Here is a 15,578-nt window from a genome sequence, read left to right on the forward strand (position 1 = left end):
GTAGGTAGCTCTAATGGAAAATTAACACCCAAGCTAACATCAATTTTGCTCATAGAATGTCCGAGGAAGGAATTTGTAGAAAACAGAACTGTTATGCTGATATGAAAGGGATATGCTTCAGAGACTAGGCTGAGGCAATTTGTTGCAGCAATGTAGATGACCTTTGCATTGCATCCGCTCTATGCAATGGCCACAACCAGCCTTCCTGGGTGAGGCACCGACTGCAAACTGGACAATATTTCTTGTTCCTGAACACCCCACCTTGATGAGCACAAATAAGAATGAAAAGATTTACAAATATTATCTGGCACTAATCAGTCATTATTAAGATAAAGTTTCATAAGTTTAGGCCGACCTTTATACTGATGCAGTTCAGTTAAATTCTCCTGGTAATTTATTATGAGTGTTTGGTACTGAGTAACAATTTGTCGTCGAAGATTCTCCCAGCAGGGCGATAGCTCACCTAGATCATCCAGCTCACATATCCTGCAAAAGAGCCAAGAACAATTAGAAGCCCAAGAACCCATGTTGTTGACAATAAAGTGCTCATTAAACTCCAATTTCTTGATGCTAAGCACACAGAAATCTTCCGGATTGACCAACAGAATCATTAGACCTTTTAAAATATTTTCTAGCTTTGACAAATAGAAATCTTCCCAATTTACTGAAAGGTCACTTCAGTCAAGTTTGAAAATAAGATAATCCTGATTAAAATATTAAGCAGCCATCCAAATACTTCCTAGTTTTAGCAAAGTTTGGACCATTTTAAAAGGACTGGTTGGCCCAGTCAGTGCCCTTTTATCTCTGGGATCTAACAATCGATTTTAGCACTGCCTGCCCGACAGGAACAATGTGGATGGAAGGTTAAGATGGCGGGTGGAGTGATCACTCCACGTTCCTACTCCTCATCATCTTAACTCATCTCAGAACTGGCAAGGGAGAGCCACCTGCCGCAATACCATTTTAAGTGAAAAATTTGGGAGGCCTGCACAGAGACAAATCACTCATCGGCAGTCAGCAGAAAGGCCAAGGTAAATAGACACCTGGCCCTGCAAGGAGTCCATAGGCATCCCCAGCCCCAACCTTGCCTCTTCGGCCAAGCATCGACATTAGCTGTGGAAACCTTCCCCCTCTCCATGCACTAACCACGCCAGGGACCATTCCCTTGGATCCTTCGCATCCTCGGGCTCTGGTCCCAACGTCTGCTCCCAACTGCCAGCCCCGGTGTCACTCCTGCTAGTTCTGGGTGGGAGACAGTGCTGCAGTATTTAAATAAGGCCCAGGAGTTAAAACAGCCTGGGCCTCAGGCCAAAGTCTCTGCAGGGGATTCCCTCCCATCTGGGGTTTCCAACCTACCCTGCCTGCATCCAGAGTTAAAAATCGACCCTCTAGATTCAAATCAGCTATGACTGATGGGATGAAAGCTTCTCCTCTTTGATGGCTATAAGTATCCTATACAAAATGAATTTGATAGTCTCATTCATGTCAGTTATGGACGTTAAACTACAACACAAATCATGGGCCATAATTTAACATTAAATGTGCTAATATCATTGAGTATCCACAAGAATAGTTGATATGAGAAATGTAAAAATTCGCAATGGTACAGAGAGTTCTTCTGAATCACAGCAGGTGCGGCAGTTAAACGTATTGCCATGATATCAGTTAAAAACTTGGAGGAAGTAATTCCCAAATGAAAAGGTAAATGACCTTTGCCGGAAGGGGGAACTCTGTTCTTTACATAAAATGCAATCCGAATGTTCGTCGGGTGAACTGCAATCCAAACTGTGGTTTTTCTCAAATGGTTCAGCTCTCTGAAGTTCAGATAATCAGAAAACTTAAATTATCTGATTTTGGGACCTGAATTACCCCTGAAAGCTGAAGTTTCAAAGTAAAACCCTATTTTCCTGTAGGGGTTTAGGGTCTGACAGCAGAAATGCCTATTACAGCACATATATTACAGCTCAGAGCCTGCCTCAATATTGTTGAGGTGTAGTTTGCAGTACTGAAATCAAATTTGTTAACTGTTTTAGCCACTGAAAGCATTTTATTTCAGAGAAAAATACAGGATCAAAATGATAGGTTCAAGCTTTAGGATTTGGATCTGATTCAGAACAGTCAATTTGATTTGATCTATTCTGAACCGACCATAATTACAGCATTTGTTCATGTTAATTAAAAAAAATATGAATCTTACCTTGCTGCATCCTCTTCAATGACCAGTTTTACAAACTGCCTGGGGATATGAAGTGATAACATGCTCTCTGCCATCTGCTCCAGTATCCGTAGATGGTTCCCATCTGTTGTAGGGAAACGATACATCCGACAGATAACCCCCCCGAACACTGCAATAAACAGGTGGGACCTGTTAGATTTTGCTGACATTGTTATGAAAATATTGAACAAGTTTTTAAATCTGTACTGTCTAATTTCCTTAAAAATAACTGTTAAATGTTGAGAAAAGTTAATTAAACCTGGTACTTAAACATTACAAAATAGCCAAACATATTTCAAACCGGGGCAACCCTAGTTCATCGAGGAGTGGGTTCTTTTGGTGGCGGGAAGGGGATCTGCAGGGTGTACTCCCGTCTACCTTCTTGTATCAGTCTGCCAACTAATTCTAAATTTACATTTGCTCACATTCCATTTGAATATCTAGAAAATGGATTTAAAGTAGAAATGTTGCTTCTGCATGATTTAATGCAGCTTTAATTTACTGTTGTTAACAAGGTCTGACTCGTGGCAATAATGTCACTGTCTTCCGACCTGCTTTGAGGAAGATGAGAGTGGATTTTTTATATACGCAGATGACACGTCACATTTTAACAACTGTCATTCTCCAGTTGCCTCACAGGTAATTAAGTCTCCATGACTTTAGACTTTTCAGAAACTCATTAAATGTTGCTAAATTTAGCAACAATCTTCATTTTCTGATACCCATAACTGTGATGGTGAGGCGGATACGGATCTAGCCAAAGATGTCAAGACAAATCTCACATTTCAAACTTGGATAGTATGGCATGTCTTGGAAAATACTGTGTTGGTGCTGAGTAGAATTATTTTTTTTTAAAGACACAAGTCTTAATTAAGATGGAAGCTCACAGCTATGGCAAACAAAAACGATAAGCAAACTTAACACTAAGAAAGAAGCTTTTTTTAAATTGAGAAACCAAAGTGAAAGGTCAAGGGCCACGGGCCACAGTGTGGGGCAGCACCAAGGTAAATCAAGTCGTGCTGGTTAGGTGATGCCTAGCTAAGATTGTGAAAGGAAGAATAAAACAGAGATAAGTAGCTGCACGGTTTTACGGTCCGTGAAAGAATAAGTAATAGAGTCGGAGACTACATAATTTTGATTTCAACACAGTGAAGATGTAGGGAACAGAAAAATGTGTCAGACAGTATATTCAGCTTAGAAGGAACAAAATGTTGGTCCATCAATAAAGTAGACACGAGAAAGTCTGCAACAGAGAGATTGAAGCTGGAAGCTAAAATGAGAAATGAGGGATAGCAGCTTTTTCTTGTACCCTGTCCAATAGCGCGAGAGAAGTATATTCCTAGATATCGGACCAGTATTCTATGTCTTCATAGTATCATAGTAGGTACAGCACAGGAGGCGGCCATTCAGCCCATCGTGCCTGTGCTGGCTCTTTGAAAGAGCTTTCCAATTAGTCCCATTCCCCTGCTCTTTCCCCATAGCACTGTAAATTTTTTCCCTTCAAGTATTATCCAAATCCCTTTTGAAAGTTACTATTCAATCTGCTTCCAACACCTTTTCATTACAGATCGTTACGAACTTGCTGCGTAAAAAAATGTTTCCTCATGTCACTTCTGGCTCCTTTACCAATCGCCTACCCTTCTGCTACTGGAAACAGTTCCTCCTTATTTACTCTGTCAAAACCATTCATGATTTTGAACACCTCTATTAAATCTCCCCTTAACCTTCTCTATTCTAAGGAGAACAATCCCAGCTACTCTACATAACTGAAGTCCCTCATCCCTGGCACCATTCCAGTAAATCTCTTCTGCTCCCTCTCTGAGGCCTTGACATCCTTGGCCAACGTGGTGCCCAGAATTGAGCACAATACTCCGACTGAGGTTTAACCTCAGTCTTGGACAGGCTTGAGGGTTACAGACAGTTAAAACTTGTTGAGGGGAAAAGGATGGTTTGGGATAAAAGAGGAATCAGAGCCTGCAAGAAGCAGCCTTAATAATGGAGGACGTAGAAATTGCACTTGAGGTCAAGGAAGATAGTACAGCCATTAATAGGTGAAGTAGTACTAAGGATGCTGGTTAATAGTGACATTTGTGAGACATCTGAAGAAACTTTCTTTGAAGCAATAAAATAAACAAAGGCATGGAGGAAATCAAGATGTAAATGTCTAACCATTACACTAGGAGGACTGGAGGTTGTGTGTACTGAGGCAAATAGTCTGTTGAAAGTTAAGGAGTGCAAAGTGGAATCATTAACAGGGTTGATACAGTTGGATGATGAATGGAGGAGGTCACTGATATGAAGGAGAGTCTCAGACTAGACAATCTTCATACTTTAAGGTTGAAATGGTAAAAACATTATTCCTACTCAGAGTAGATAATTGATAAAGGTGAAATGACTATTAGCAGTTCCAACATAACCCCAGTGGTTAAGAGCTCACAGGAAAAATGCAGTGTTAGCTGTCTAGAGCTGAATCGACACAAATGAAATGGAGGAAAACTCATGATACAGTGGACATTTTGATCCCCTCACGAGGAACACTGGAGTTGCTGGCCCATGCCTACTTAGTATAAGAGATCGCCTGCTTCCTCCTCCAGAACACAGGCCTTTTCACCTCCCTCAACTAGAAAGCGACCATACTCCCACAGTTAGACTTCTCCTCGAGGGTGTGAATGAGCAACAAGAGCTGTATTTGTGCTAGGAGGAGAGAGCCATTAGTTCTCCAAGGTGGAATGTTCCATTACTACAAGGCAGTCCATCAAGTGGACAGGTTGAGAATTGGTGAGTAACATGCAGCCCTGAGAATGAAACCCTTGTTCAGCTGGGATAAAAAAAAACACAAATCATGGGTAAAAACTGGACTGACATCGAGCTCATTCTAGGTTTTGGAAACGAGGAGAACCACGTCACAGACGAGTCTAAACAGAGTACAACATCACAGAATTCAACTGGAAGGTGGAAGACTCGAAGTCTATAAATTTAGGCACTTTAACATGATTTACCTGATTTTAATAGTGCATCTTTCTTCAGTGAAGAGTGCTTTGAACGAATGCTCAAAGATTCTGTTAAACTTTCATCGACCGGCAAAACAGTCTAGAACGTTACATAGGAAAAAAAATTAAGCCATCAATACTCTTTCACAATTAAAACTTTATTCCAAATTTCTCCCCTCTTCTGCTGCAGACAGTGCCCCTTTCTAAGGGTACAGTACCATTAGTGCTGGCAGCCCTCCTGGAATACTGAGAGCACCTATATAGTATGCATTAGTAGGCTATTCAACTGAGGGGGTACATCACAGCCAAGTCTGATCCTGCCCTCCTCCAACGAACAGACATGTACACTTTGCAGGAGCGATAACAATTAGGACTGGAAAGTCTGGTTGATCCTTTCTCCTTGGAGCCCATGAAAACCATTACAAATTCAGGTCTGCCATAGATACCTTCTCAGCTTCAGTGGTGTCAGCCACACCCATAAGTGGTCTGAGCAGCTTACTTTTATGGGAGTGGGTTCCTGTTCCACTATATTTACTGGTACAACAGTGTAACTCAGGGACATGATAGCATCTCCTTGTAACCTGCACTGGAGATTTGTGGCTTTTGTACATGTGCATCTTTAATCTTTTTGAAGGCAGACCTAACAAACGCTTGAGTGAGTTGAGGCTTGTCATGAATCATTAAGTTGCTTTATTTCACAATATATGAAAGTTACAATTAGATTCACTTCTTTAAATCAAAGTTGCTGGTCTTTGAATAATATAAAATAAAGAACATGCTATGCTTTCCCACGAATGAATCATCTGATGTACATACAGATGTAGATTATCTGTCTGCAGACAGGAGCATGAGACAATCAAAGCTGTAGATTTCTTCATGCTGCAATCAATGCCACTTTAAATCAAGCAACAGAGAGCTTGGTTTGCAGGCAGGATAGTTTTCCTTTGACTGACTTGTCTTATCCTGGCTGATGAGCGAAATAATCTGAACTGACAAACTCAGTTGCATTGTTTTCAAATAATTGAGACACCGGGCTAGAATATTTACCCTTCCATTAATTGTGTCAGGTGATCTGCTCACAGGAATTTTGTTTTCGACTTTGTCTTCCATCTGCCACGCTATCACAGTGATATTACCCACACGTTCATTTTCAGCAGACCTGCAGTAAAATATATTGAAATTTAAAAGCAACGAAGTGAAGTGGTAGGGAGAAAGAAGGGAAGTAACAGAAAGCCTCACTAGGTTGAATTTTGGTTTGTCTAAATTTTCATCAAAACCGGTCATGTTTATGTATTTTTGATGGTTGCACTGGAAATGTTTCTACTGGCAGGAGGGTCGGTACCCAGAGGACATAGATTTAAGGTAATTGGCAAAAGAACCAGACAGGCGATGAGGAGATTTTTTTTAAAAAAACGCAGCGAGCTGTTATGATCTGAAATGCATTGCCTGAAATTGGGGTGGAAGCAGATTTAACAGTAACTTTCAGAAGGGAATTGGATATATATATATTGAGTTACATCGAAACCACAGCAGAGAAACAGACCATTCGGCCCAACTGGCGTATGCCAGCGTTTATGCTCCTTATGAGCCTCCTCCCTCTTGAACAGGAAAAATTTGCAGGGTTACAGGAAAAAAGCAGGGGAATGGGAGTAATTGGATAACTCTTTCGAAGAGCTGGCACAAGCATGTTGGGCCAAATGGCATCCTTCTGTGCTATATGATTCTATGAATCTGTACATCTATTTCATTACCATTCACATAGAAGGCAAATTACTGACCGCAGTGTTAGATGCAATCTGTGATTCTTTTCTTTCAGCAAATCCTTTACCGTGTACGTTGCAAAACCCAACAGATACATCTGGAAAATAACACGAAAAAAAATTCATTGAATAAATCAAGTCTCTTAGATTGTATATTTTTACCCTAAGTTGAGCATAATCCTGAACTAGCCTATACTATTCACCACTGGGGACGAGCATTTGGACTGTCAGCTTTGGAATGGTCAATGCCTTTATGGAGGGGGGGGGGACAGAGAGAAGCAATTCTGGTGGACCAAATGTCAGCTTCAGAAAGCAGAACAGAATGGAAACACACAGTCTTGTTTCAGAACACAAAAACCTCAATGAAGCAAAACCAGGAACTTGAACATGATTCTTAAAACTCCACTGGCCTTAATGGCTATCCATCTGAATTGGACACTGATTCGATTTCAAGAGTGAGCTGGAAGCTGATGTAGGAGACAGTGGGCTTAATTTTCTGGCATTCTGCCCAGAGGAAATGGATCGGCGGTGTGCCAAAAATGGTGGGGGAATGACCAGCTCCCTGTTCCTGCCGTCGCTGTGGCCACAGCAAATTTTCCCCTGACGCCTTGCATGTTCCAACCAGTATCAGCAGGCCGCCCAGCTGGAGAGGAGCCCAATGTTAAGTACCTCTATTTTTGTAGGGTCAGGGAGGAGCAGGAGTGCTTCTCCTAGCTCCACAGAGCCAGCCTACTGCTGCCACTCCGGCTACCCACCCCTTCCAGAGATCGGAACCCCCAACACAGACCTACTTTCTTCAGGCCCAGAGGCTGGCTGGGCCACCTTGATATCTTGGCAAATGGCGGCTGCCCTGGACTGCTCGATCTCTGGCCGTTCCGATGCTAACAAGGCATGGCCATTAAAGTGGATCGAGCCTCCCACCAGGACTATCCACCAGCCAGCCGCCTGAAGTCTGCTCCGGGGGAGGGAGTGTGGTGATCTGCCCCAGTAGGTACAGAATGAGACTCAAAGCTTGCAATCAATATTTCTGATGCTCTGCTGAAATTGAATAGTTTTGTACAAGGACATCACTAAAGCAAAGCAGCAATCTGATTGCAAGGTTAGCAGTAAGCTGAGCAAAGAGATGGATAAATCGTATGCACGTAAAATCCAACTCAAGATTCATAAAATGGTATTTCAGTTTTCAAAAAAATAGCTCTGCCTGAACTCCCTGATTGGTACTAATTAGAATTACCACCAATTACAGATACAGATCAACATAGAAAATAGGAGCAAGAGTCGGCCATTCGGCCCTGCTCCGCCATTCAAAACGTTCATGGCTGATCGTCTAACTCAGTACCCTGGTCCTGCTTTTTCCCCCATATCCCTTGATCCCTTTAGCATTAAGAAATATATCTAATCTCCTTCTTGAATACATCTAACGAGTTGGCCTCCACTGCCTTCTGTGGTAGAGAATTCCACAGGTGACACATTTATTACTCTGTGAATGGGCTTTAGAAATAAGGAGTTATGATAAATTATTAATTGAGCTAGTATCTATTGCATTTTGTGGGAGAGTGTTCCACACTTTGTGAAGAAGCGTTTCCTAACTTTTCTCCTGAATGGCCTGGCTCGGTTTTAACGTTATGTCCCCTTGTCCTAGGCTCCCCCACAGCGGAAAAAGTTTCTCTCTATCTACCCATGCGATCGACAGATTCTTTCCAGCCAAGGGTATTAAGGGATATGGAGGCAAGACGGGTAATGAAGGTAGGATACAAATCAGCCATGATCTCACTGAATGGCAGAACAGGCTCGAGGGGCTGAATAGCAGACTCCTGTTCCTATGTACCGTGTAAGGTGAAAACACAGATTTTATCTGGGAATATTGCACAGGTTATATTCTGTAAATTGGAGGCTGAGTACAAGACTGGATTGACAAGTGTTGAAGTTATGATACACTGTATCAAAGGCATTGCCACATTTCTAGACTTTTTGACCATTTTTCCACCGAAAGGATTTGGGAACAATAGGAGAGTAATTATCTTATCCCAGAGGCTCCCAAAAAAGATTCAGAACCAAAGGGGGATGGAATGTCCTTTCCCATTGAAACTAGCTTCATGCAAAGGGCAATGGGAGGGGGGCAGGAGAGGAGGTTTGATTAGCAGCTCTCTGGCCAACCCCTTGACAGGACGAGGGGTCATGAACCAAACTAACTTCCTGTGAGAATGGTACAAAAACTTCATGTAAGGGCCTTCACTGAAGTGACAAGGCCAGGAATGCTGGAGGATAGTTAGAAGACATCTCGTTTAAGTCAACGAAGATGCCAATTGGGGATGCATAGCGTATTCATTTTTTAAAAAATCATGATGTTAAAATAAGTTGAATTGATTGAAACAAGTTAATTTGATCATAAACTGTTGCTCTTTGTGTTCAAATGCTGAGAAATAAAGCAGCTTAATGATTCAAGTAAAGCCTTGCCTCACCAAGTGTTTGTTTGGTTTGCCTTTTGAGAGGTGTGAAAGAGATGACTATCTGATCCAGGCCACGGGAGAGTGTTATTGTTACACCCCTAGATTATAGATACACAAGAACTTTTAAAAGAAAGGAAGTAAGCCAGAGCTGGAGGAATGGAGGGTACAGGCTGGAATATAAGCCTGGAGATCACTCAGATAAGGTGGGATAAGACTATGGAGGGATGTGAAAATTACCTTGAAGTCAGTGGTACTGGAGAACAGGAAGGTGGTGAAGTTTGGTGGGTGATGCAAACGTGACAGTGTTTGTGAGAAAGGACCTGGGACAGAGTTCTGGATTAACTGGAGTTTGTGAAAGTTGAGGGGAGGTCGGCGAGGAGGATATTCCAGAAATTAATTCTAGAGGCGATAAAGGCATTAATGGTACAAACCCGTAGAGTTACCTTCCCCCAATCCAAAAGCACCATAGAAAAGAGAATGCTGACGGGTGACCTAATAGAGGTCTTTAAAATTATGAAGGGGTTGGATAGAGTAGACGTAGAGAAAATATTTCCATTGTGGGGAGTCCAAAACTAGGGGCCATAAATATATGATAGTCACCAATAAAACTAATAGGCAATTCAGGTGAAACTTCTTAACCCAAAGAGTGGTAAGAATGTGGGACTCACTGCCACAAGCAGTAGTTGAGGCGAATAGCATAGATGCATTTAAGGGGAAGCTAGATAAACACATGAGGGAGAAAGGATTAGAAGGATATGCTGATAGGGTTAGATGAAGCGTGGTTGGAAAAAGGTTCATGTGGAGCATAAATACCAGCATAGACCAATTGGGCCGAATTGCCTGATAATGTGCTGTAAACTCTATGTAATATACCAGAGGTAGAAAGGTGAGCTGAATTGCAATTATGTTCTAGTTGTTTGATCTGATTTTAGAAGCTTTTATATTAACAGCAGTTCTACGCATACAAAGAGTCAAATATTGTAGCACTTACAGTTCCCTGAGATCTGTCCTTGACATCATACACTGAAAGTTTAATTTGCGTCATTTGATTAATGAGAGAATCCTGGAAAAATGCAACGCTGCTTAGAAATATGGGATTGTTGGTACCCTGCAAGGAAAGGGGCTAACAGTTAATACATTAATTCTAAAGACAATGTCTTGCCTCTAGAACATAAATAGTAAAGCACTAGAAGAGGCCCATTCAGCTAATTAAAGCTCTGCTATGAATGATTTTGCCCTCCCCTAGCCCAGCTGTGCTCATCCCACTTGTACCTCAGCCTAACATCCTCTACCTTACCTGGTAGTTTTTAATAAACTACCATCATCCTCTGAATAAAGACATTTTTTTGTAATACATGTAATTGTTTTAAATTTACTTTCACCAACGTTAAATTTGTAATTCTCTTGTCCGTTTACCTAACTTATAACAACTTGCATTTAAATAGTGCTTTTAACGTAGAAAAACATCCAAAGGCATTTCAGAGGCGTAGTCAGACAAAAATGGATGCCAGCCAAAGGACAGATATTAGGAGTAACCAAAATCTCTATCAAAGAGGTGGGTTTCAAGGAGGGTCTTAAAGGAGGAGAGGCAAGTGGAGAGGTAGAGGCGTTTATGGAGGGAATTCCATAGCTTGGGACCTAGGCAGCTGAAAGCACTGCTGCCAATATGGGGCAAAGGAATGTGCAAGCCAGATTCAGAGGAAGGGAGAGATCTGAGGGTTCTGTAGAGCTGGAGGAGGTTAGAGAGATGGGGATGGGCAAGGCCATGAAGGGATTTGAACACAGGTATGAGAATTTTAAATTAGAGATGTTACTGGGAGCCAATATAGGTCAGCAAGACAGGACTGATGGATGAGCAGGATAGAATATAGGCAGCAGAGTTTTGGATAAGCTGAAGTTTATAGAGCGTGGGGGAGACCAGGGACAGCATTGGAATAGTTGAGTCTGGAGGTGACAAAGACACGGATGAAAGTTTCAGCAGCAGATGGGCTGAGGCAGGGGCGGAGGGTTACAGAGGTGGAAGTAGGTGGTCTTTGTGATGAAGAGGACATGTGTAATATAAGAAGTTTATTCTTCCTAGTTCATATCAGAATGCATTCAGCAATAGGCATGTTATACATCACTGATTGAAGGATTGAAGTCTGGTAGAATAAATGTGACTGTAGTAGTTTTTATTGCGAATGGAAATATCAATTTTTCTAACATGCGCAAGTGGGAAAAACGTGCAAACTTTAAAAAAACTACAAGCACTGGAGAAAGTGCAAAAAAGATATACAAAGATGATACCAGAACTAAGAGGGTACAACTATCAGGAAAGACTAAAGAGGCTGGGGCTCTTTTCTCCAGAAAAGAGAAGTCTGAGAGGTGACCTGATAGAGGTCTTTAAAATTATGAAGGGGTTTGATTGGGTAGACCGTAGAGAACATGTTGCCAAAATTGGGTACCATAAATATAAGACAGTCACTAATAAATCCAATAAGGAATTCAGGGAGAATCTTCTTTACTCAGACTGATGAGAATGTGGAACTCGTTGCCACATGGAGTGGTTGAGGTGACTATCATAGATACATTTAAGGGGAAGTTAGATAAGTACATTAGGGAGAAAAGAATAGGATATGTGGAAGAGGCGAGATGAAGTAAATAGAGTGGGAGGAGGCTTGTGTGGAACATAAACATCAGCCTGTTTCTGTACTATGAATTCTCTAACTCTGTGCATGTAAGTGAAAATCATATAAAAGATCAACACATCGTATCAGATGGCTGAACTCACCTCTATAATCTCAGTTTGTACATGTTTTGTCCAGAAGGCTTGTGGAGGGGTTGTCACGCTTACTGCTACAAAACTATTAGGCTTCCGATCCAAGGAGGGAGTGATCAATTCACTGCAAGCTATAGCAGCAGAAACAAACAAAGCCATTATTTTTTTCCATTAATATTCAAAACAGCAGTGTTTGGAATTTTTAATGATTTTTAAATTTTAATGTTGGCTTTATTAATGGAACAGTAGTCGACATGACTTCGAAAATACTATGGGAACTATTTAAAAAAAAAATTAAAATATGTCCATTATATGCCCTGTTTAAAATACATCTAGTATATCCTCTGGACAACAGAGATACCGGAAAGTAACTAATGAGGAACATCAGTAGGCCATTCAGCTGCTCAAGCCTGTACTGCTGTTCAATAACATCACGGCTAATTTGTACCTCAACTCCATTTAGACGCCGATGCGCCACATCCCTTGATACCCTTACCTAACAAAAATCTAAGGCTTGGTCTTGAAAATTTTAAATGACCTAGCATCTCTCTGATCAGCTCATACTTTTCCAAGTGCTCAGTCACTCTGTATCTGATGATAGATTCCAGTAACATCCCCACAACTGATTGATATGTAGTTACCTGGTTTCTCCCTCCCTCCATTCTTAAATAATGGAGTGACATTTGCAATTTTTCAATCCAAAGGCACAATTCCTGAATCTAGAGTACTTTGGTAAACACATCAGCAATTTCCTCACCTATTTCTTTTAATACACTAAGGTGGAAACAATCAGGTCCTAGATTTCTGTCTGTCTTAAGTCCCATTATTTTATCCATTACAATATTCTTTACTATATCACTAATGAGTTCCTCCCCTTAACATTTTTATATTTAGGTGCCCTTGCACCACTGGTATTTTTTTGCTCTGAAAACAGATTCAAAGCTCTCATTGAAAAAGTCTGCCATTTCCTTATTGTCTCGCCAGCACGTGTCTTCAATGAGCTCACATTCCCCCTTTATCACTCTTTTTCTCAATATATTTATAAAAACTTTGTTGATAGCCTTGATATCCCTTGCAAGTTTTTTTCATAGTCCCCTTTTACTCCTCATTACAAAGAATTACAAAGAACATGCAGCACAGAAACAGGCCATTCGGCCCAACATGTGCATGCCAGTGTTTATGCTCCACGTGAGCCTCCTGCCACCCTTCTTTATCCAACCTTATCAATATATCCTTTTATTCCCTTCTCCTTCACATGTTTATATAGCTTCTCCTTAAATGCATCTATGCCAGTCGCCTCAACTACTCCTCGTGGTAGCAAGTGCCACATTCTAACCACTGTCTGGATAAAGAAGTTTCTCCTGAATTCCCTATTGGATTTGTTAGTGACTACCTTATATTTATGGCCCTTAGTTCTGGTCTCCCCCACAAGTGGAAACATCTTCTCTACGTCTACCCTATCAAACCCTTTCATAATCTTAAAGACCTCTATCAAGTCACCCCTCAGTCTTCTCTTTTCTAGAGAAAAGAGGCCCCAGCCTGTTCAATCTTTCCCGATAGGTATAATCTCTCATTTCTGGTATCATCCTAGTAAATCTTTTTTGCACCTTCTCTAGTGCCTATATATCCTTTTCATAGTGTGGAGACCAGAACTGTTCGCAGTAGAACAAGTGTGGTCTAACCAAGGTTCATAGAATCATAGCAAGTTTCGGCCCAGGAGGCCGCCATTCAGCCCATCATGTCCATGCCAGCTGAAAAAGAGCTATCCAGCTTAATCCCATACCCAGCACTTGGTCCGTAGCCTTGTAGGTTACCGCACTTCAAGTGCACATCCAAGTACTTATTTAATGAGTTGAGGGTTTCTGCCTCTACCATCCTTTCAGGCAATGAGTTCCAGACCCCCACCACCCTCTGAGTGAAAAAATTTCTCCTCAGCTCCCCTCTAATCCTTCTACCAATTACTTTAAATCTATGCCCCCTGGTCACTGACCCCTCTGCTAAGGGAAATAGGACCTCTCTATCCACGCTATCGCGTCCCATCATAATTTTATATACCTCAATTAAATCTCCCCTTAGCCTCGTTTGTTCCAAAGAAAACAACCCCAGCCTATCCAATCTTTTCCTATAACTAAAATTCTCCAGCTCTGGCAACATCCTCTTAAATCTCCTCTGTAGTACCCTCTCTAGTGCAATCACATCTTTCCTGTAATGTGGTGACCAGAACTGTATGCAGTACTCAAGCTGTGGCCTAACCAATGTTTTATAGAGTTCCAGCATAACCTCCTTGCTATTATATTCTATGCCTCGGCTAATAAAGGAAAGCATCCCGTATGGCTTTTTAAAATACCTTATCTACCTGTCCTGCTACCTTCAGGGATCTGTGCACATGCATTCCAAGGTTCCTTTGTTCCTCTACACCTCTCAGTATCCCCTCATTTATTGTGTACTCCCTTACCTTGTTTGCCCTCCCCAAATGCATTACTTCACACTTCTCTGAAATGAATTCCATTTGCATCTTTTCTGCCTACCTGACCAGTCCATTGATATCTTCCTGCAGTCTACAGCTTTCCTCCTCACTATCAACCACACAGCCAATTTTTGTATCATCTGCAAACTACTTGATCAAACCCCCCACATTCAAGTCCAAATCATTACTATATACCGCAAAAAGCAAGGGTCCTAGTACTGAGCCTTGCGGAACCCCATTGGAAACAGCCTTCCAGTCGCAAAAGCACCCATCAATCATTACCCTTTGCTTTCTGCCACTTATCCAATTTTGGATCCAACTAGCCATTTTCCCTTGGATCCCATGGGTTTTTACTTTTAGACCAGTCTGCCATGTGGGACCTTGTCAAAAGCCTTGATAAAATCCACGTGCACTACATCAAATACGTTACCCTCATTGACCCTCCTTGTTACCTCCTCAAAAAATTCAATCAAGTTAGTAAATTTCTGTACAAGTTTAGCATAATTTCTCTGCTTTTCAATTCTATCCCTCTAGAAATGAACCCTAATGCTTGGTTTGCTTTTTTAAAGATGGTCTTATTAACCTGCGTCACTACTTTTAATGATTTGTGTATCTATATCCCTAATCCCTCTGCTCCTCTAGCCCGTTTACACACTTTGTTTCCCCATGAGTATGTGGCCTCATTATTCCTACCAAAATATACCACCTCACACTTATCTATATTGAAATTCATTTGCCAATTCCGTTACTTTCGCTTATTTCCTTTTTATAGCTATCCCAGTCTGCATGATTTCCACTTATCCTTGCATTTGTGTACGGCTTTTCTTTTAGCATGTACTGTCTCTTACCTCATTTGTTGACCATGGGTTGCTTAGCTACACAGGTGACTTTTTTTTGTCTTTCAGGGGTATGTACTAGGTTGGTATCGTAGCAAATAC

General features: G+C 41.4%; 1 protein-coding gene across 10 annotated transcripts in view; it reads right to left on the reverse strand.

Annotated features, from left to right (window-relative positions):
• The window catches only part of LOC137322774 (inositol polyphosphate-4-phosphatase type I A), a 179,046-nt gene that overhangs the window by 57,327 nt on the left and 106,141 nt on the right, over positions 1–15,578 (reverse strand). For all 10 annotated transcript variants that reach the window (XM_067985816.1, XM_067985819.1, XM_067985812.1 and 7 more), the window contains 7 exons: positions 12,186–12,304; positions 10,407–10,523; positions 6,984–7,063; positions 6,253–6,364; positions 5,215–5,305; positions 2,198–2,345; positions 356–486 (listed from right to left, as the gene is read on the reverse strand). In XM_067985816.1, the coding sequence (XP_067841917.1) occupies positions 356–486; positions 2,198–2,345; positions 5,215–5,305; positions 6,253–6,364; positions 6,984–7,063; positions 10,407–10,523; positions 12,186–12,304 (798 nt within the window). The remainder of the gene's footprint in view (positions 1–355; positions 487–2,197; positions 2,346–5,214; positions 5,306–6,252; positions 6,365–6,983; positions 7,064–10,406; positions 10,524–12,185; positions 12,305–15,578) is intronic.

Source organism: Heptranchias perlo, chromosome 6 (assembly GCF_035084215.1).
Source record: "Heptranchias perlo isolate sHepPer1 chromosome 6, sHepPer1.hap1, whole genome shotgun sequence".
In the NCBI taxonomy this organism is placed as follows: domain Eukaryota; kingdom Metazoa; phylum Chordata; class Chondrichthyes; order Hexanchiformes; family Hexanchidae; genus Heptranchias; species Heptranchias perlo.